This window comes from Pinus tabuliformis, chromosome 3_1 (assembly GCF_031772625.1).
Source record: "Pinus tabuliformis cultivar Carrire ecotype Pingquan chromosome 3_1, CPIR1, whole genome shotgun sequence".
Classification (NCBI taxonomy): Eukaryota; Viridiplantae; Streptophyta; class Pinopsida; order Pinales; family Pinaceae; genus Pinus; species Pinus tabuliformis.
The window spans coordinates 231,327,509-231,350,100 of NC_142301.1; the positions used below are offsets into that span (position 1 = coordinate 231,327,509).

The 22,592-nt window shown below is 41.2% G+C and overlaps 1 protein-coding gene across 1 annotated transcript; it reads right to left on the reverse strand.

The window, feature by feature from the left end:
* Nucleotides 1–707: 707 nt before the first annotated feature.
* Nucleotides 708–4,571, reverse strand: LOC149186644 (cytokinin hydroxylase-like). Its single transcript, XM_089412649.1, has 5 exons — nucleotides 4,170–4,571; nucleotides 3,626–3,855; nucleotides 3,292–3,539; nucleotides 1,386–1,770; nucleotides 708–1,138 (listed from the first exon to the last, which is right to left on the reverse strand). The coding sequence occupies exons 1-5, from the start codon at nucleotides 4,480–4,482 to the stop codon at nucleotides 713–715; spliced, it is 1,602 nt and encodes a 533-aa protein (XP_089268775.1). The 5' UTR covers nucleotides 4,483–4,571; the 3' UTR covers nucleotides 708–712.
* Nucleotides 4,572–22,592: the final 18,021 nt, after the last annotated feature.

Genomic DNA, 22,592 nt, shown 5'->3' on the forward strand with positions numbered 1-22,592 from the left:
CATTAATTATTCGCCAACAATACTTCACATATATTTTTTTGTCGTTATAATGAGAATGACCTTTTTTAATGTAATTTGTTTATATCAAAATGCTTCCCATTCTTTTTTAATGTAATTTGTTTATATCAAAATGCTTCCCATTCTTTGGAGTTTCAGAATAAAGTGGCGCATAATAATGTTTTCCATGAGTGTTGATTTTCATTTTAAAATTGCATTGAAACATTATACATTGAACTTAAACTATCAATTTCATATGTCCATATTTTATTTGCACGAAATATTACGAAAACACATACGAATCTTGATACTATTCTATGCGCTATGATATCACTATACATACAAATCTGGAGACTATATCAAGAAAATCTAAACCCCGAACCCTGAGTACTCGAAGCCTTCTTCTCCGGTAGAACAAAATAAAAAATAAAATAGAACTCAGGATTGTAGCTTTAAGATAACAGCGATGAATTTATTTTATTCAATTTACGTCCATCTAGATGCTTACGTCAGTGTCGTCATCAATATGTCTCTTGGAATTACTGAGTAAATAAAACATCTACATAGTTTGCCTTCCAATTAATCCAAATTAGCCGTAGCTTGTATTCTGCTACATTCCAACACAGATTTATCTATGATTATTATATTATAGAATCCTGGTGTATAATTATTTAGATTAAACAAAATCGATTATTTGTAGAGTAGGTCTTGACAATTACAGGCGATCAAAAATGATGGGCACCCCATGCTTGGGCTTGAGTGTGAGCACGCAGACAGGAGCATGCCGATAGTTAGGAGAGAGGGTGAATTTGAAGCGGGAGAGGATCATTGCCAACACCACTTTCGCTTCCATTATGGCGAAGCTCTGTCCTAAGCAGACTCGAGGCCCCGAAGAGAAGGGTAAGAATCCCATCTGATGCTTGCATGCCTTCTGCACGCCCTCAGCAAACCGCTGTGGGTTGAATTCGTTGGCATCTTCTCCCCATAATTCCTTGCTGTGATGGATGGCCAACACCGGAATCCACACAGCCGTGCCCTTTGGTAACTCAAGGTCACCCAACTTTACGTTCTCGAGTGCCTGTCTTGGCAACAGCCATGCCGGTGTGTACAGTCTAAGTGACTCGTTCAGTACCATTCCTAACTGCACGCATTCAATAATTCAAAATGTTAGAGACTATTACACTTTTCCTCAGAAAATTTATTTTAACATTGTAAATCTAGTATTAAAATGTTGCGTTAATCTGATTCTGATCCCAAATTGGAATCTACAGTTCAATGGTTTTGAAACCACTTATCTCATCTTAGATCCAGAAAGAGTGAACAAGAATCTGTATTGGAGTAAGTTATAAGTTGGTTAGGAAGTATTTCAGATGGATTGCAAATCTTACGATTTTGAGCTTGGGGAGATCAGCGGTACATGGGGGATTTCCTTGGCAAACTTCCATAGCTTCGACTCGGGCTTTGTGTTGCCATTCCGGACTGGATGCCAGCAGCATCATCGTCCATGTCATGAGAAGAGCGGTGGTTTCATGGCCCGTGAAGAAAAATGTCTTACACTCGTCCATTAGCTGCTGGTTTGTTAACTTCATGGACGAGGACGAGGAGCTGGTCTGTTCCGTTTCTGCGAGCATGAGCCCCAGAAGGTCGTTACCATAGGAGACGCTGCGGCCCACTTGGACGGAGTCTCGCCTCGCTTGAATGATTTCCAGCAGCACATTCTCAACTTGTTTCTTTCTCTCCTTTATCTCTCTGTTACATCTGGTGGGAAGAAACCTGCATTGCATCAAAGCTAAAGGTCGTTAAAATGACCAGTTAAGTTATCTTCGATAGCCTCGGATATATGACCATCTTTGTCCTATTTAATCTGTGGTTTTGCTGTGTATTTACTATTTCGTTCTGGTTAGCGTTTCCAATGAGGAGAGGTGGTCTGATACTCAACTCTGTTTTGATGTGTATTTACTATTTCTTTTTTGCAGAATTGGCCAAAAGAACATCGATGTAAAAAGGTAACGAGGAGAGGTGGTTGGGCATTGCATTAAATAATTATTTATTGTAAATTTTGATGTATATTTATTATTATTATTTTGCAGGGGTTTCAGAAGTGTGTAGTCTATCGAGGCTGAGGAGTTGCCCAGAAAATTATGGAAATTTCGGTTATATTTAGAGAAAATCTGGCAAGGATTTTTGTAAATTCAAGTTATAGTTGTTAAACTTCAAAATTTTAGGTGTTCTAGACATTTTTGATGGTGCTGAATGCATTTTCACCATTAAAAACACGATTCAAACACTATCTCTACAAGATTTTTTGAAATTTTTTTGCCTGGATTCAGACCACTTTTGATCGTCCAATAATTCCTCCGCCTCGTTAGACAACTCCGTTGTGGAAAGAATAATCTAAACTTAAGTTGATTTATGATCCCTCGAGTATTCGGATTTCAAAAATTGACCGCACTCATGTCATATCCGTCTATTTAAAGAATCAACGATCGACATAAAGATGCCCATAAAAATATTGATTTAAAATGGTAATAAATAAGTAAGATGTACCAGGGCAAAGTTGTTGGACATTAGATTGACCAATTACTTATTATAGATTATTAGAGATTTTTATGTTATGTGATTGGATATTAGATTAACCAACTAATTATTATAATTTTTTATGTTACCTGACCATTGACTAACCCCTATCAATTTTAATCTAATAAAAATTGTGATTTCCTGCCAAATTTTTCTATTTATTCGTGGGTTGGAACTTGGAACCTCATCAGAATGCTCCATTCCAACACACGGTGTTGAATTGGGCAGGACTTCTATGGCATATGCCCTGGTTGAATGAATCAACGACTTCCAAGCTGACAATATCAATAAAGCAAAATTCAGATGGCAAATGGTTCTGAGATTTCGGACTACGAGAACAATAATAATACACACGATTGCGCGGGGACCATTATTTTATATTGGATTACAATGATATTAATGGTTTGACTCCGTGAATGAATGGACTGGGCCGGAGAACTCGAAAGGCTCACCGACCGAGTAAAGCGTGGGGTGGCACTCGACTCTTCGACATTCACAACTTTGCATTACAGACCCTTAAGGGTGCTGTCCAACACATTTCTCAGATTTCGAAAATATGTTTGGAAAAGAGTTAAAACAATCATTATGGATTTTGACCAAAACATTACCTTAAATTAAGATAAGTCAAAAGAAAGAAATTACATATGGTTGACACAATAATATAACTATTTAGTCAAAGTGAAAACTAAATTCATCATAGGCTGCAGACAAACATACCGATTGCCCGGAAGCCATAAATATCTCCCTGACTGTGAACAGAGCTGCTGCAACGAGTTAAGCTGTTCAAAAATTATTTTGCCCTTCTCATAACTGCTACCAAATTCGGTGCGTGCGATAATATCTGCAGCCAGCCTGCTCAAATGGTTGCTCACTTCGATCTCTGAAGGTTCTTTGCAGTTTCGAAGAATTTCATCAAAACAGTGGAGCATTTGTGCAGCGCAATCTACAATATATTTCACATGTTCCTGCGACCGTAAAAATTTAGTACAGCCATTAAAGCCAAAATTCAGTAAATCGTCTTAAGAACATATGTCAAGAATGCAGGTATCACCTTCAGTTTTTCGGTGTGGAAAGCTGGGGCAACGATGCGGCGCTGGCGAGCCCATTCCTCTCCATTGACCATTAGCAGTCCTTTGCCAATGAAGTCCTGGTTTCCCTTTTGTTGTAAATGAGACTTTCCATAGCTGTATCTATGCTCGGTCAATAGTATTTCCTTTATCAGTTCTGGTTGGAATACTGCCAGTCGCGCCTCGACGCCCCACCACAGTACGAATTGACTCCCTATAGGAATCCAGACATTCAATCATCGGTTTGAATAATGGCCACATGATCTAACCAACCCATTTACAGAAATCTTAACCACATATAGAATTCTCAAGGGTTTGGATTGATCTAACAAAAGAAAACCTATATACTGATCCAAATAAATCTTATGACCAAAATATTCCATAGAAAATAGTAGTAAATGAAATCCTATGGAACCGCCAGTGGGAAATGACTTCACGAGCAGAAATTCTGATAAACTACAAGATGCCAACCTAAAATCCCATTAAAGGAATCTAAACATGGTTCCATGACGAAGACATAAAACTTACCATAAATTCTGGAATATTGAGTATAATGCGGCAAAAGCCTGTCGACAATATCGTGGCTCAGGTATTCCATATCGTTGGTCGTCTCCTTTTCACGAAGGTTGGCAATGGCGATAAGATTGCCAACCATAAAACGGGGCGGAGGCCCCTTCACTCCTTGTATTTCCAGACATCTTCTTATCCGATAAGGCTCCCAGACATAAACTTTGAAAAACTCGGATATAGCCCCAACAATGATAAAAAACACTAATACAACTGATGCTTGTATAACACTGAAAATCCATCTAATGTTTGGTCCTGACAGATTGGACTCCATTACAAAACAGATCTGAACTTATCGACCAGAACTAACTGAAAAACTGTTAGAGCACAAGGAGAATCGGTTTCTATAATAAACATGCAGGAATGAGGCGGCAACCACCTCAGCTGCTACATGAGAGCATCACACACATATTTATAAAGTAGGAAGGAAAGGAAAGGTACATCTTGTAGTTACATAGCAAGGGGAGGGGAACATGAGGTGTAGGTTTCGAGAGTAGTATCCTCCCATATATACATGCCACGATGGTTTTTACCGTGTCCCACACACCCAGTGCAAAGGCCAACAATATATGTAGCTATTGGGTTATTAATGGGCCGGGTAGTATATGTCACTATCTGACAGTGGCATATACTGCCTCGCTATCAATACGATAACTATAACTTGAATAGAGTTTTAAGGATGTGGTGCAACTACAGTGTGTGGTTGTGATTAAGTTTTTACAAGTCTTCTGGTCCATTCACGGATATAACTAATTATAATTTGAAGAGAAATCTAAAAATGTAATATATAAATAGTGATTTAGTCTCCATAAATTTTCTGGTCTATTCCCTGACAAAACTATGCAATGATTTTTCTTATTTGATGTAAATAACCAAAAAAAAAAGTTGTCTATAATGCGACTTTTTGGAGATTCCGTTGACGGAATCCGGTGGAAGAAATTGAGTTTAAATCTTGATTTGTTGCAGTTAAAATGGTTTTTTAACTGCATATTTGGATTCAGCACCCTGAAAAACCCCTGAGACGCTTTCATTGTGCAGAAACTAGCTATCAAACTTGCGATTCCAATAAATTCTTGCCGGATTTCGACCAGAAAAACCCGCTGGAAAAACTTTCAAAAGTCGCGTTATTTACAACTGCAAAAAAAAAAAATATATATATATATATAGATATAAACCCCTTCCAATGGAGCAGTGCAAACTTCTACCCCCATAGATATACATGGACAGGGAGACCGAATACTAGGTATATAATAAATTCGCTCACTGATGCACTAAAGCTCCTAGCGGTGGGTCCTCCACCGCCCCTATTCAGGAAAAGCGATTTCCAATGCTTAATTCTCAGCTACGCGTTAAAAGTATTGGGAAGTTGCAATCGCTAACGAATTCGACTTGCCATTGATTGACCTCAACCTGAACCACCTTCTGCATCATAAAACATGTTGATTTCTCTCCTTTTGTATATCAGTCTAGTGACCGTCGCTGGGGTCCATGGTCCTACTGCAATCTGCACCGTTTTATTTAAGATGAAATTCTGCTGGTTTTCATCTTGTAGTTTTTAAATGTGTTTTTTAGGTTTTCTAAATGTGTTTTTTTAGGTTTTTTAGTTTATTTAATTTGTTTATAATTTGTATGAGATTATAAATGAATTTTTCAAGATTTAAATGTTTTAGAGAGTATTGAATCTATATATGTAATAAAAAATCAATTTAAACTGGTCATAGACTAAATTCCAATTAGAAATCCGCTTAAAACTCTAGCTACAACTGACCTTTCTAAAAAAGTTGTAGAGAAAGGCGGAGGTCGTGTATTCGGCGGCATAGACGTGAGCAGCACATGGCGGAGAGTGTGTTTTTGACAAACCGTTCAACAACGACATTTATTGCTTGCCAACCTGAAGAAAAACAATGCACTGCGCTTCTCTTGTGTGCACATGCATATGTGCCCTCTGCAGACATGCACTCCTTCCCTCCCCTAATTGCCATTATCCCTTATTCCACTCTCCACTGCCAAACCCTGGAGAATTTAGCCGCCCGATAACTTTCCAGAAACGGAGGGACATGGCAGGAAATTGTTCTCAGTTTGAAACCATGTGTTTTGCGGAGAAGATATTCCGGCGCTGGCTGGAGTCCTTTGCTGGCGGTCCAGTGTATCTGTCCACCCTCATCGAGGGTTGGTGGAGGATGTTGGACCATGAGTCAAAAGGTGACCCATCACTGCTTCCTCTTTGTGCTGAGAATTATTGAGAGACGTCTCCCTCTGTTGAATTGTGTCGGTTATGCAAATGGGAAGCACATTTGACTGGGCGTGCGTAATTTGTAAAACATAATTCAATTTAAATAGCGTAGTTTACTTAATACACGGAACTGGCCCTTTGGGGGTGGGGGGGGGGGGGAATTTTCCTTCTAATGATTTTGAAAAGATTTATGAGAATGCAAGTAAGAATTTTGTAATGGGTTCAAATAAAATTTCTAAATTTTTGAATTTACATATATATTAAAGTAAGAATACAATTTTATTTAAAATTGTATCATTAAAGTTTAATCATAAAACATTTTTATTTATTAGGTAAATTGTATTTTAAATTTTTTAAATAATGGAAATAAAAATATAAAAAAAAAAACAAAGAATTTTTCGGAAAAATCACATTGAATAATTTTCTGGAGCCAACATTTTGAACCCTCTACTGTGGTTCATCATCAGGGCAAAGGTGGAGTATCTCATCTATTAACAATGTATGTATAGGTATAGATGCTTCACAGAAAACAAGGAAAAACAAAATGATCCGTTAGTAAGTCAAAAAGTCAATTTTTTTTTTTTTGAATCCAAGTAAAATAAAACACTCCAAACTGTTGAATTTAAGGAGAAATTAAAGAGAATTAAAAAGGATGATCCAAAAAAATAAATAGTAAATTACATAAAAATGGAAATTATATAAATGTGGTCGGACCAGCAACATACTTGTGCATGGTGTCTGCACTGATTGGCAAGTTTGGACTGGTGGCTATGCGCATCAACTCGTCAAAGTATGAGTCAAGCTCTAGTCGGACCTATGCCTTTGTCTTCGCCTGGGTGAGAGTCCCAATAGATGGGATCGCATGTGCACGCACCACAACATCCATACTCTTCATAGTTCTGGATCAGACTCTGAATGCGTGCCTTCAGCTCGACCGTTTTGGGCTTCATCATCTTAAGCAAGTGAAGCGAAGCTCCCTTGTATCTCATCGTCCATGTTTGCATGTAATTAACAGCAGCATGCACATTCGACAAGATACATGCTCTTCTAACACATCGTTGTTGTCATCCATTGAGATGGATGACTGCCTTATGCATGGTACCAAAGTTGGAATACAATGCCCGCATAATTGTGTCAAGGGACAATACTTCATCTAGTATCACCTTCTTCAGTTCAGCTCAAGTGGATGTTGTAACCAACTCTCCTCCTTTCTTGCCCGTCTGTAGCTCCTTAGCCATTCGTTCATTCTCAGCAATCAAAAGCAAACACTTGAGCTAGTGGCTGCGGCATATGCTCTGGTAGCATAGGCCAAGGCTGTTGGATGTTTGTGCACGTGAGACACAATCACTCGTTCTTCGACTTACGCAGGAGATGTATGGTCATCCGGAGTCGACACTCTGCGAGATTGCATAACTCTATGTTGAGACTTGTCGAATGAGATGTTGTGCATCTCTCCTTCCGGCTGACCTCCAAGGATCTCAGTGTCTCCTTGGTCGCTTGGGACTTGCTCCTCTTCTGGATGTGGTGAAGCTGGTAGGTCGACCTCTTGGTGATGAGGCATGAGGTCGATGTCTTTCTCTAACTCCTATTGCTCCAAATCGTATCCATATGTTCAACTGCTTGCTCTATCTCCCAAGCGAAGAACTGCTCCTACGATGGTTCACCTTGTCTGCTTGATGCCAAATGTTCTGATGAGTCCATTACCTGTACGGGCGATGTTTCATCTATCTACACATGTTGTGCCCCCTACTATACCTGTTGCTATTGTGCTTCCCTCTCCTATTTGCGTGGCTCTTGTTCCTTCCAGAGTTGCTCCTTCAACTCATGAAACTCCTTCTCTGTTTCCTCCATTCTTACTTGTCTCTCTGCCTTTGCAAGATTCACTTGTCGCGTTGTTGCCTCTTTGCCTGTATAACCATAGTTGCTTTCTCTATAAGTGGATCTGCTCAGAACTTGCAGCTTTTCTCTTCCTCCATGTGATCAACTATCTTCCTGCTGCCCTTGTCGCACACTAGTATGTTTTCCTCTGCTGCTGCTGCTGCTTCATGTTGCTTTGCTAACCATTCCATAGGGAAGCCGACCTATTCATTGGGTCTGGAGAAACTGTAGCAATATCTCCATGGGTCCTCCTTCGCCCAATGAAATGCCCTGTGGATCCAGTTGAACTGTAGTCTCGCACAGTGATCTTTCACAAGGCAATACGGGTCATACAGATTGTAACTCTGAAGGTCGAATGGATACTTCTTCATCTGCTCTGCTTCGACATCTGCATTCTTGAAACTTCGTATCTTGTATAACCCGATGCGCAGCAGAAGAGAAATCCAAGGTGCCTTCTTCTTTTAGTGCAGCCTAGCTCTTAATCCTGCCGAGACGTGATATGCTACTTCCTACATGATGAGTACGTCCAAGGAAAACTTCAATCGAACATGTGGAGGCTTCTCCGCATTGTACATCCGTATGAAGGTGCTAGATGGTGAGGCGTACCAATCAACTATGTCTATCAGTGCCTCCATTGTTGCCTTCGACATGTAGGGTGGATCTTGTTCGAATATCATCTTATAAACTGGGCTGACAAAATGGTTGGACAGCCATGTGATAACTCCTTTGAAGCTGCATTCGGAACACATCTTACAATAAGTGTTCACAGTAGTCTCCGCCGATGACCATGCCCACTTCAAGCCCGGGAACTCCTATTGGGCACAGATTGCATCCAAGATGTAGGAAGACATGTATATTTCTACTTGCATACCTCTAGGCAGTTATCGAGCCCTTGCTACCTGTCCTTTAGCTGATGAGCCAACATGCCAGACCAGCTACATGGTTTTCCTTCTCTGGGCAGTTGGTCCAGCACGATCACCCAACTCTGTGGGAAGGTTTTCTCGCTTTCTTGGCCATACAGTCGACATGAAAAGATGACCAAGTATTGATGTGCCTTCCATAGTATCTTCATCTTGTAGATCTGGTTGGGTGTAATCTTGAATCAAGCTGGCTCCTTCACCCAGTTCTTCTATATTTCTGTGGAGTTGGCATCGCTGCTAGGTATTGTGAAGGGAGTCTCCATGATGACCACGGCTCTGACATCTCATACATCTCATCATAATCCTATGCCCTGAAGGTTGCAATCTTCGTCCCGCTAGCACTGCTCAATGTCATTGTCTCAGGATCTGTGTGCAAGACGATCCAGTGTATCATGTCCAGGCATGGGAACGCGGGGTATTTGCATGCAATCCGGTACAAGCCAAACTTGTGATTGTTGACATATACCTGGCGGTCTTCAAGGTCTTCTCCAAATGTGCCTGCAAATGCATCATTAACCTCTTACCATTTCAGCTTGATGTCCTTATCTAGAAACATCTTGGTATCTTCATAGATTGGTAGACTTGAGGACACTCGCTCAACTATTGCTCCAATTGCACTTTCATCAATATCCTTTGATCCTGCTCTCTTGAAGGCCATTGATCCTATACTACTAAGAGGCGGATGAACACCTGAAATATATGGAAACAAAGCGACATGCATGGCAAGAAATATGTTAGCAAAAACCAAAGCAAACTTGAGGAATGATATAACACATACCTGGGGAATGGCTAGCAAGGATTGCGCAATTTCTTCTAGGGGCGTGATAGACTGTCTACCAGAATTGTGCGTTTGGGTTGTTTGGGAGGAATGATAGGCTACTAGAATTGCATAGTGCGGAATCTAGGTTGACTTTTGACTGCTGGAACTACGCAATGCACAATTCCAATTGGAAATGACTGCAGGCTCAGTAACTACATTGCTCAATTTCTGGGATAGCAGTCACTATCCCTCAGAATTGTGCAAAGTAAGACTGGAGGAAAGCTCTTGGGTAGAAATGCACATTTCGTGAGAGGAAGATAGAGCCTTCCTTCTCCAGATTGCTTAATATTGTCTTGGTGAGGCAGAGTCTGTGACAAGACTGCCCAGACCCGCCGACGGGCAACTAAAAAGAAATGTGAAAGTGAATGCATGGTGATACTAAGTGTAAATAGAAGTGATTTATCATGCATGCAAACGTTGAATGAAATATTCAGAAAATGGACCAACATGCATGTGGGTGAAGCGAGTCGCCGAATCGACGACCATTCATTCAAAACAATTTCATGCATGCAACAGCAGTGAGATGCTAACAAAAACTGAAATGATGCTATTACAAGATAGTATGCATGTAAACAAAAAAAATCACTCAAAGAAAGCAAGCAAACAACACTCACACAAGAGAAAACACAAAAAAGGACAGGAATGCTAAAAAAGACAAGTTGAGACTACTTACCCATGAATAGTTGAGCTTGATGTGTCGAAGAGTTCTAGATGTGTTGTGGGATGTCAGAGCTCCAAAATCAATGTGAATGAGTGAGCTCTAAAGTAAATAAGTTTGAGGCTCATGACATGCATGCCACAAATCTAGGAAAAAGCGACACTTGGAGGAAAGATTCTAAAACGATGTTTGCATGTAACCTCCAGCTGATAAAAATAGCTCCATGAATCATGGGATGGATTTTGCATGTTTCCTTTTGCTATTCCTGGAAAAATCAAGTCATGCGTGCAAGTCAAGTTTCCTTGGTCCTATGTGGAACTAGTCAACCCAACTGCAAATGCAAGAGCCCGCTCAACTGCTGGGAGAAAATGTGCATTTCTGAAAGGGAGCTGCGTTGGTTGCCCATAAGATTTGTGCAATTTCTGGGTAGAGTAGCTGATTGTTGCCCAGTATTACGCAAATTCTAGGCTGAGCAATCGTGCTCAGAGGAATTGCGCAATTTTCTGGATGAAGCCTAACTAGAAAATTTGCGCAGTTTTGGAGCCCAGCAATCTGCTGGACAGAATTGCGTAATTTTTGGAGGGAAGGTTGGTTTCCCTCCAGAATTGGGCAATTTCTTGAGGGAGTTGCTCAGCCTGCAGCTGGACCAAGTCTGGGAGAACAGTCTGTGAGGGGAGTGCAACAAGCTTTGATGGACAGGTTGTCTTTCTGCAATAAAATCACTGAAGCTTGTGTACTTGACGAAGCAAGATATGCTGCTTTGAAAGGTTGGTAGGGAGGCTCCAAAACGAAGCTTAGGCAAAATATTGGAGGGTGGTTGTAGCCACTACAACACTTGCTGACACACTGGTAAAACTCTAGCTCTCTGAATGAACCTTGTTTGTGAAAAGAAAGTCTAACACCTTTGGAAGTATTATTTAGTTCTCATCTCTTCTTGGCTTCCACACTAGCTTGATTGTAAGCTCTCATCTTTTTTTTTTTTTGAAATTGCATATTTATATAGTTCCATTTTTATGTAATTTACTATTTATTCATTTATTTTTTATTTTTTATGGATCCTGATTTTTAATTCTCTTTAATCTCTCCTTAAATTCAATAGTTTGGAGCGTTTTATTTTACTTTGACGACTAAAAAATATTTGACTTTTTGACTTACTAACAGATCATTTTGTTTTTCCTTGTTTTCTCTGAAGCATCTATACCTATATACATTGTTAATAGATCAGATACTCCACCTTTGCCCTGATGATGTGCCACAGTAGAGGGTTCAAAATGTTGGTTCCAAGAAATTATTCGATGTGATTTCTCCGAAAAAATCTTTTTTAAACATTACGGATCACAGAAGTCTAAACTCAAAAAAAAATAAAAAGTAAAAAATAAAAAAATTGTTTATTATAAATAATAATGTAATCACATAATTGTGATTTTTTTTCTAAAACAAGGAAAATTACTAAATATTTATAACAAAGTAGAGGAGGTCACAATTTTGCTCAAAAATAGTGGAAATTTCGCATGATTTTGACAAAAAATCTAGGAGATATTTTGGGAAATTTGGATTACAATTGTCAAGCTTCAGGGTTTTGGGTGTCCAAGGGGTTTTTTATCGTGTTGAATCCATTTCCACCATAAAAAAACAATTCAAACACTCTTATGGTGAGATTTTTTGAAAAAAAATGGATTCCAGCCAAAAATGACTTAAATTGTGGCCTCTGTGACAAATCTTTGGAGATTACTAAACATTTATAACAAATCTTTGATGCTAATAAATATTGGTTGGACAACAAAATTTTGGACTAATAAATTATTGACGGTGTTGGACCCGCCAACATGTTAGGGGATCTCCCCGGTAAGAAGTCCCAATTAGACCTCAGACCGTTTGGTGTAGGAGTCCCAGCAGTGGGTCGTACAGTAATACCTTGACCATGATTTCGCACAGAGACAAGTAAGATAACTCTGTTGGTAACAAGGGTGTGACAGTTGTAGTGAGCCAAGGAAGGTGCATGAGAGGTTCTAACACATGGGGGTTGAGATGAGTGTGCCCCTTAGAAACCTGTGATAGCACACAGTTAAGAAGGGAACACACGAGCGAAGATGCATCACAAAATGGAAAGAAAGTTAGCTAGCAATCCAAAGTGATGGTTAAACCAATAACACATTTCATAAAGATCCATACATACCTATACAAAAAGTTATACATGCATGTGTAAGCAAACAGATACATATATCATTTAGAGTAAACAGATAGTTGAACTACAATACAATATATGCATGAAACGTGTTGGCTCTTGTTATATTAAGAAGTGTAAGTTCCAGTCATACAATACATCCATGTCCAACCACTAGTTCCAATAGTGGAATGTTACAACCACAACCACCGGCTCCTCCGAAGATATGTATTAGCTCTGCGCAGTGGAGAAGCCAAGGCTCGTTACAATACTGTCCAAACTCTCTCTAAGATAGTTATATAGGAAGCATGGCTGACCTAAAGCCTTTACAATGAGTTATGAGGGACTATTTATAGCAAAGGGTGGGGTGACCCTTAATGTTCCCCTTTATGACAGTTCACCTACCCTCATGACTCTTCATCTACTCTATGACTGTTACATCCAACTATCGACACTTGACTTACACTTGGCATGACGTTACATTACAATGCACATGTACCCATGTGAGACCAAATGGATTGAGAAAGCCATGTTAGACATCACTATGACTCGGACAACTCTTGGAAGACCAACTCGTCAACATCTTCATTCTAGTTGACAGTAGCGAACTGATGCCAAGATCGGTAGTCCGCGATGGTGTCCTTGTGCTCCAAGGTGACATCTTTCTGGAACCTAACTCTTGCCTCCATAGCATTTGGGTACACTCCTCGAGCTCCTCTGTCCAACTCGTCCGAAAGCATGCGCATCATTGTCTTCAATGTGGCTGGACTAGCAACATACTTTTGCATAATGTTTGCACTGACTGGAAAGTTTGGGCTGGTGGCTATGCACATCAACTCGTCAAAGTACAAGTCAAGATATAGTCGGACCTGTGCCTTTGCCTTCGCCTGGGTGAGAGTCCTAATAGATGGGATCGCATGTGCATGCAACACAACATCCATACTCTTCATAGTTCTAGATCAGACTCTGAATGCGTGCCTTCAACTTGACCGTTCTGGGCTTCATCATCTTAGGCAAGTGAAGCGGGGCTTCCTTGTATCTCATCGTCTATGTTTGCATGTAATCAACAGCAGCATGCACATTCGACAAGATACGTGCTCTTCTAGCACATCGTTGTTGTCATCTGTTGAGATGGACGAATGCCTTATGCAAGGTACCAAACTTGGAATACAATGCTTGCATAACTGTGTCAAGGGACAATACTTCATCTAGTATCGCCTTCTTCAGTTCAGCTCAGGTGGATGTTGCAACCAACTCTCCTCCTTTCTTGGTCATATGTAGCTCCTTAGCCATCCGTTCATTCTCAACTATAAAAAAGTGAACACATGAGCTAGTGGCTTCGGCATATGCTCTGGTAGCATCGGCCAACGCTGTTGGATGTTTGCGCACTTCAGACACAATCACTCATGCTTCGACTTACGCAGGAGATGTATGGTCATCCGGAGTCCACACTCTGCGAGGCTGCATAACTCTATGTTGAGACTCATCGAATGAGATGTTGTGCATCTCTCCTTCCAGCTAACCTCCAAGGATCTCAGTGTCTCCTTGGTTGCTTGGGACTTTCTCCCCTTCTGGATGTGGTGAAGCTGGTAGGTCGACCTCTTGGTGATGAGGCATGAGGTCGATGTCTTTCTCTAACTCCTATTGCTCCAAATCATATCCATATTTTCAACTGCTTGCTCTATCTCCCAAGCGAAGTCTTGCTCCTATGATGGTTCACACTGTCTGCCTGATGCAAAATGTTCTGATGAGTCCACTACATGTATGGATGATGTTTCATCTATCTGCACATGTTGTGCCCCTTGCTGTACCTGTTTCTATTGCACTTCCCTCTCTTGTTTGCGCAGCTCTTGTTCCTTTCGGAGTTGCTCCTTCAATTCATGCAACTCCTTCTCTGTTTCCTCCATTCTCTACTTGTCTCTTTGCCTTTGCACGATTCGCTTGTCGCGTTGTTGTCTCTTTGCCTGTATAGCCATAGTTGCTTTCTCTATAAGTGGGTCTACTCAGAACTTGCAGCTTTTCTCTTCCTCCATGCGATCGACAATCTTCCTGTTGCCCTTGTTGCACACTGGTATGTTTTCCTCTGCTATTGCTGCTTCTGGTGCTCTTCGGGATGTTGCTTCATGTTGCTTCGCTAACCATTCCATAGCGAAGCCGACCTGTTCATTGGGTCTGGAGAAACTATAGCAATATCTCCATGGGTCCTCCTGCGCCCAATGAAATGCCGTGTGGATCTAGTTGAACTTTACTCTCGCGCAATGATCTTTCACAAGGCAATGCGGGTCATATGGATCGTAAATTCAGAGGTCTAATGGATACTTCTTCATCTACTCTGCTTCGATGTCGCATGCTTGAAACTCCGTATCTCGTATAACACGATGCACAGAGGAAGAGCAAGCCAAGGTGCCTTCTTCTTCTAGTGTGGCCTAGCTGTCAATCCTATCGAGATGTGATATTCTACTTCCTGCATGACGAGTACATCCAAGGCAAACTTCGGTAGAACATGCGGAGACTTCTCTGCGCTTTACATCGTATGAAGGTGCCAGACGGTGAGGTGTACTAATCAGCTATGTCTATCAGTTCCTCCATTGCTGCCTTCGACATGCAAGGTGGATCATTTTCGAATATCTTCTTGTAAACTGGGGTGACAAAATGGTCGAATAGTTGTGTGATAACTCCTCTGAAGCTGCATTTGGACAACATCTTACAATAAGTGTTCACAGTTGTCTCCACCGGTGACCATTCCCACTTCAAGCTCGGGAACTCCTGTTGGGCACAAATTGCATCCAAGATGTAGGTAGACATGTAGATTTTTTCTTACATACCTCCGAGTGGCTGTCGAGCCCTTGTTACCTGTTCCTTCAGCTAATGAGCCAACATGTTGGACCTGTTACATGGTTTTCCTTCTCTTTCCAGTTAATCTAGTGCGATCACCCAACTCTGTGGGAAGGTTTCCCTGCTTTCTTGGCAATACAGTCGACATGAAAATATTACCAAGTATTAATACACCTTCCTTAGTATCTTCGTCTTGTAGATCTGGTTGGGTGTCATCCTGAATCTAGCCGACTCCTTCACCCAGTTCTTCAAGATTTCTCTGGAGTTGGCACTGCTACGAGTATGCTAAAGGGAGTCTCCATGATGACCATGGGCTTCGACATATGATAGATCTCATCATAATCCTATGCCCTAAAGGTTAAAATCTTTTCCTGCTAACACTGTTCAATGTCATTTTCTCAGGATCTGTGTGCAAGTCAATCCAGTGTATCACGTCTGCGCATGGGAACGCGGGGTATCTACATGCAATCTGGTACGATCCAAACGTGTGAATGTTCACATATACCTAGTTGTCTTAAATATCTTCCCTAAATGTTCCTGCAAATGCATCATTGTCCTCTTTCCATTTCAGCTTGATGTCCTTATCTAGAAATAGCTTGGTATCTTCATAGATTGGTAGACTTGAGGACACTCACTCAACTGTTTCTCTAGTTGCACTTTCGTCGGTGTCCTTTGATCCTGCTCTCTTGAAGGCCATTGATCCTATACTAATAAGAGGTGGATGAACAATTGAGAGATCTGGAGACAAAGTGACATGCATGGCAATAAATATGTCAGCTAAAACCAAAGCAAACTTGAGGAACGATACAACACATACCTGGGGAATGGCTGGCAAGGATTGCGTAATTTCTTCTAAGAGGCTGGGAGTCTGGCTTCTAGAATTGCGTAAAAGGAAGTCTAGGTTGTCTGGGAGGCATGATAGGCTGCTGGAATTGTGCAATGCGCAATCTAGGTTAACTGCTGACTGTTGGAGCTGTGCAATGTGCAATTCTAGTTGGCAATGATTGCAGGCTTAGTGACTGCATTGCACAATTTTCTGGGCCAGTATCCACTATCCATCAAAATTGCAGAAATTAAGACTGGAGGATAACTCCTGGGCAGAAATGTACATTTCCTGAGAGGAAGACGGGCCTTCCTTTTCCGGATTGTGCAATGTTGCCTTGGTGAGGCAGAGTCTGGGCTAAGGCTGCCCAAACCTGCCGACGGGAAACTGAAAGCAAATGTGAAAGTGAATGCATGGTGATACTAAGTGTAAACGGAAGTGACTGATCGTGCATGAAAACATTGAATGAAAGATTCAGAAAACGGAACAACATGCATGTGGGTGAAGCGAGTCGTCGAGTCGGTGACCATTCGTGCAAAACAGTTTCATGCATGTGACAGCAGTGAGATGCTAACGAAAACTGAAATGGTGATAATACAAGATATTATGCATGTAAATGATAGAAAGTGTTCAAATAAATCAAGAAAACAACACTCACACAAGCGAAAACACAAAAAGCGACATAAATGCTGAAAAAAAAAACAAGTTGAGACTACTTACCTGTGAATAGCTGAGTCAGATGTGTCGAAGAGTCTTGGATGTGTTGTGGGATGTCAGAGCTCCAAGATTGATGTGAATGAGTGAGCTCTAAAGCATCGAATAAATAATTTTGACGCTCATGATGCACATGCCACAAATCTAGGAAAAAGCAACACATGGAGGAAAGATTCTAAAACGATGTTTACATGTAACCTCTAGCTGCTAAAAATAGCTCCCTAAATCATGGGATGAATTTTGCATGTTTCCTTTTGCCATTTTGAGAAAAAACAAGTCATGCATGCAAGTCAAGTTTCCTTGGTCCCAGGTGGAACTAGTCAACCCAACTGCACATGCAAGAGCTCGCTCAACTGCTGGGAGAAAATGCTTATTTCTGAAAGGGAGCTGGGTTGGCTACCCATAAGATTTGCACAATTTCTAGGTAGAGCAGCTGATTGTTGCCCAGTATTGCACAAATTCGAAGCTGAGTAGCCGTGCTGGGAGGAATTGCACAAATTTCTAGATGAAGCCTGACTAGCAGATTTGCGCAGTTCTGGAGCCCAGCAGGCTGCCAGACAAAATTACGCAATTTTTGGAGGGAAGGCTGGTTTCCATCTAGAATTGCACAATTTCTTGAGGGAGTTGCTCAGCGTACAGCTAGACCAAGTCCGAGAGAACAGCCTGTGAGGGGAGTGCAACAAGCTCTGATGGACAAGTTGTCTTTTTGCAATAAAATCACTAAAGCTTGTGTACTTGATGAATCAAGATATGTTGCTTCGAAAGGTTGGTAGGGAGGCTCCAAAATGAAGCTTAGGCAAAATTTTGGAGGGTGGTTGTAGCCGCTACAACACTTGGCGACACATTAGGAGAACTCCAGCTCTCTGAATGGACCTTGTTTGTGAAAAGCAAGTCTAACACCTTTGGAAGTATTATTTAGTTCTCATCTCTTCTTGGCTTCCACACTAGCTTGATTGTAAGATGTAGCATCTGCCAAGCTCTTGGTCGATAGACACTCATTCCAAGCCTAGGCAACACAGTTGTTTTGATTGGGGTTGAGGGGTATATTGATGCACAAGTAGTATAGTCGTCAGAGTCTTAGTTTCATCTCTGGTGTTGCTCTGCTGCCAGCAGGCCTAGAGAGTACCCCGGCGGAGTCACATAGGATCACAAGCATGGCTCTGCTACCAGCGAGCCTGGTTAGTACCCCGGCGGAGTTACTTGCATCACCTCTCTGCGTAGGAAGCCTTTCTCTTCTTTCACCTTATTCATTTGTCATTTTTGAAATTTTCACATTTTATTTTTTTCATTTTTTCATTACTATGCATAGCACTTATTCATTTCAAAGGAGAAAGAGGGATCCCGACTTATTGAGAGCAGAAGAGGTAGTTCCTGCAGATAATTAGTTTATTATACCTCTGACGTGCCTGTTAAGGTTTTCCCCCTCACCTTACTCTACTTGACTGAGCTAACAAAGGTTAACCCAAAAACAATTGGTTATAGTAGGTGACACTAGTTAGTGTGTAATCGTTGTGTTTTCACCAAGGTTCACTTCAAACAATACGTATTTTCCATCAACGTATCATGGACTAAACATAACAAGTTCTTCATACAGAAGCAAGATGACAGATAACCAAGTAGTGATAGTTGTATAAGGCCTCGTGTACTTTACCCAGCTTGTTTCAAGAGTCATACATGGTTTCATGCAAAACTAACCTATGAAAATAAACAAGCAAACAAACAACAACAAAGAAAAGAAGAAGCAAAAGAAAAAGCGAAAGCATAAGCGAGTAAGAAAACAAGCAAGCAAACAAACAAACAAACAAACAAAGTAAGCAAACAGACTGAAAGAAAACACTACTCCTACTCCTAAGCTAATGGTGCATGGGCCTGATCACATGAAGTGATATTTCCAATGTAGCCACCGACATATTGGTTGACCCATGTTGGTGAAGGCTTTGTCCGCGAGCAACATGGTTGTATGAACCAACAAACAATAAAGATATAACATTGAAGACAAACACACTTCATGTTTCAAAGTTCCCACAAGACATAAGTGAGGGTGAGTACATGAAAAGTAGTCTGTGGACTTATCATGGTGTTGTGCGACACTGCGTGCAACTGTGAAGCATATGCACATTCTTGACTGTGACATGCAAGCAAACGAAAGAAACAAATACAATTTGCGTCATGCATGTGTGCTTTCAATGTAAGATTCCTCCAATGCATGAGCGATAAGATCGTGTAGTTCGAGTGGAGGAAGCATGATCTGTGAGTTATATTGATCTTCAACGCATACATATGAGTGATGAGGAGCCTCGGGTGATTGAACAATTTCCTGATCAGAAGTGAAACCAACCTCCGGACAGCAAGAGCCTGATATAACCATTAGCTCAGGCTGAAGTGCCTCGACCGTCTGGGGTGTTTCGAATTCATCGTTATATAGATCATCATAGACCAGTGGCTTCGAAAAATCAAGTGCGATAGAATCATGATCGTATTATAATATGGGAGTAAATGGAACACAATAGCCACAATCAGAAAAATCAATGATTTCATCGGCATCCTCATGATCTAATGAATTAAATAGAGGGGTAGATGAGAAGTGAACAAATCCATCCTCTGTGTTTCCAGAAAAGGTAGATGAAAGATCAAGTGGATTTTCAATGAATAATTTATCCTCTCTGTTGTCGGATGATGGACTGACATCCGATGTGTCCTGTGAGTGATAAACAATGGGTGCATCCATAGATGAAGATACACATGCGAAAGCATGGATGGAAGGTTCACCAAATATGTTAGGAAAGAACAGAGGGGGTTCAAATGGAAGGGAGTCATCCTTTGCCGAGTGTTGATGCTCAAGCTCCCAGTCATACTCTTCATGAATGGTAGTGCATGTTGGTTGTACAACACTATCTCCATCAGTGGCTTGATCCTCATTTACAACAAGTGTAGAGTATGGAATGGAAGAACACAACGTAGTATCATCCGCAAGATTAGCCGAGTACGAAGATGGAGGTTGAGGTACAAAATGCATATGACAACTCGATGGACTCACAACCAAATTTGCACGAAAATTAAGCGAAGTGATGTTGGGAGGATGTGACAGCTGAACTGATCTGTGAGCATGATCTCCCACATCACTCTGCAGTGGTGGCGTTGTTTGATGAGGGGAAAAAGGACAGTCACTTGTGACAGTGACTGTCTCCGTTTGAGATTGCTCAACTCCATCACTAAAGAATGCTGAGTGAGGCTTGAGTTCAAACTTCTTCTTCGGACAAGCAGATTTCTTAAGACAGTACTTGAATCAATCCCAAAGATAGAATAATTTCATCTGGTTCTTCATAACTTGAAACTGCAAGTCACGGAAGTGCTACCAAAAATCCATAGGTGATTCATGTGGAGCCTTCCGTTGTTGTATCAGTTTTTGTTCAAGATGTTCTGGATCAAAATGATGGAAAGTGTCTTCAATGAGATCACTTTTGTGCTCAAGTGAGTGCACGCTGTCAACCGGTAGGTTGGACAGCCACCAATGTGGAGATTCACAAAGTGTGTTTGCAAGCAGCAAACTGGGTTGTTCATCAAAACATCCATCTTCTTCATGAAGCATGGAAAGAAATTCATGTAAGAACTTAGGCCAGGCCACTTCGCCTTCACCATCATACGTGTAAGTGGACAAGAGATCAAAAAACTCCCTTGTGATGGTGACATCTTCGAGATTCGAAAAACATCGTGGAGGGAGAAGAGTGCAAGACTCCATGATAGATATGCAAAGGTTTAAAACAGGATGAGAGGACACAGCTTGTCATATGGCCCTCCTTCTAGCGCCAGAAATGTTGACAGTGCTGGACCTACCAACATATTAGGGGATCTCCCTAGTAAGAAGTCCCGACCTCAGACTGCTTGGTGTGGGAGTCCCATCAGTGGATCGTAAGGTAATGCCTTGATCGCAATTTTGCGCAGAGACAAGTAAGATAACTCTATTGGTAGCAAGGGTCTGAAAGTTGTAGTGAGCCAAGAAGGTGCATGAGAGGTCCTAACACACGGGGGTTGAGATGAGTGAGCCCCTTGGAAACCTGTGATAGCACAGAGTTAAGAAGGGAACACATGAGCGAAGATGCATCACAACATGGAAGGCAAGTTAGCTAGCAATCCAAAGTGATGGTCAAACCAACAACACATTTCAGAAAGATTCATACATACTTATACAAAAATCCATACATGCATGTGTAAGCAAACAGATAAATATATCATTTAGAGTAAACAGATAGTTGAACTACAATACAACATATTCATGAAACATGTTCGCTCGTGTTATATTAAGAAGTGTAAGTTCCAATCATACAATACATCCATGTCCAACCACTAGTTCCGACAGCAGAATGTTACAACCACAACCGTCTACTCCTCCAAAGATATGTACTAGCTTTGCGCAGTGGAGAAGCCAAGGCTTGTTACAATACTGTCCAAGCTCTCTTTAAGATAGTCCTATAGGAAGCTTGGCTGACCAAAAGCCTTTACAATGAGTTATGAGGGACTATTTATAACAAAGGGTGGGGTGACCCTTGACATTCCCCTTTGTGACAGTTCACCTACCCTCATGACTCTTCATCTACTCTATGATTCTTGCATCCAACTATTGACATTTGACTTACACTTGATATGATGTTACATTACAATGCACATGTACCCATGTGAGACAAAATGTCTTGAGAAATCCATGCTAACATCACTATGACTTGGACAACTGTTGGAAGACCAACTCTTCGACATCTTCATTGTGGTTGACAGTAGCGAACTAATGCCAAGATTAGTAGTCTGCGATGGTGTCCTTGTGCTCCAAGGTGACATATTTTTGGAACCTGACTCTTGCCTCCATGGAATCTGGGTACTCTGTTCGGGCTCCTCTGTCCAACGCATCTGAAAGCATGTGCATTATTGTCTTCAATGCAACCAGACCAACAACATAATTGTGCATGGTGTCTGCACTGATTGACAAGTCTGGGCTGGTGGCTATGTGCATCAACTCGTCAAATTACGAGTCAAGCTCTAGTCGGACTTGTGCCTTTGTCTTTTCCTGGGTGAGAGTCCCAATAGATGGGATCACATGTGTGCACACCACAACATCCATACTCTTGAATACACGTGCATGGGAAGCCTGTAGTCTAGTGCTGAGCTGTGGGAGCTCTTCATAGTTCTGGATCTGACTCGGAATGCATGCCTTCAGCTCGAACACTCTGGGCTTCATAATCTTAGGAAAGTGAAGCAGGGCTCCCTTGTATCTCATCATCCATGTTTGCATGTAATCAACACTAGCATGCATGTTTGATAAGATACGTGCTCTTCTAGCACATCGCTGT

Coding starts and splice junctions, on each gene's coding strand:
- LOC149186644 (XM_089412649.1), bottom strand. CDS start 4,482: ATGGAGTCCAATCTGTCAGGACCAAACATTAGATGGATTTTCAGTGTT. Junction 3,856..4,169: donor TCAATATTCCAGAATTTATG/GTAAGTTTTATG, acceptor GGATTCCTATAG/GGAGTCAATTCGTACTGTGG. Junction 1,139..1,385: donor ATCTCCCCAAGCTCAAAATC/GTAAGATTTGCA, acceptor GAATGCGTGCAG/TTAGGAATGGTACTGAACGA.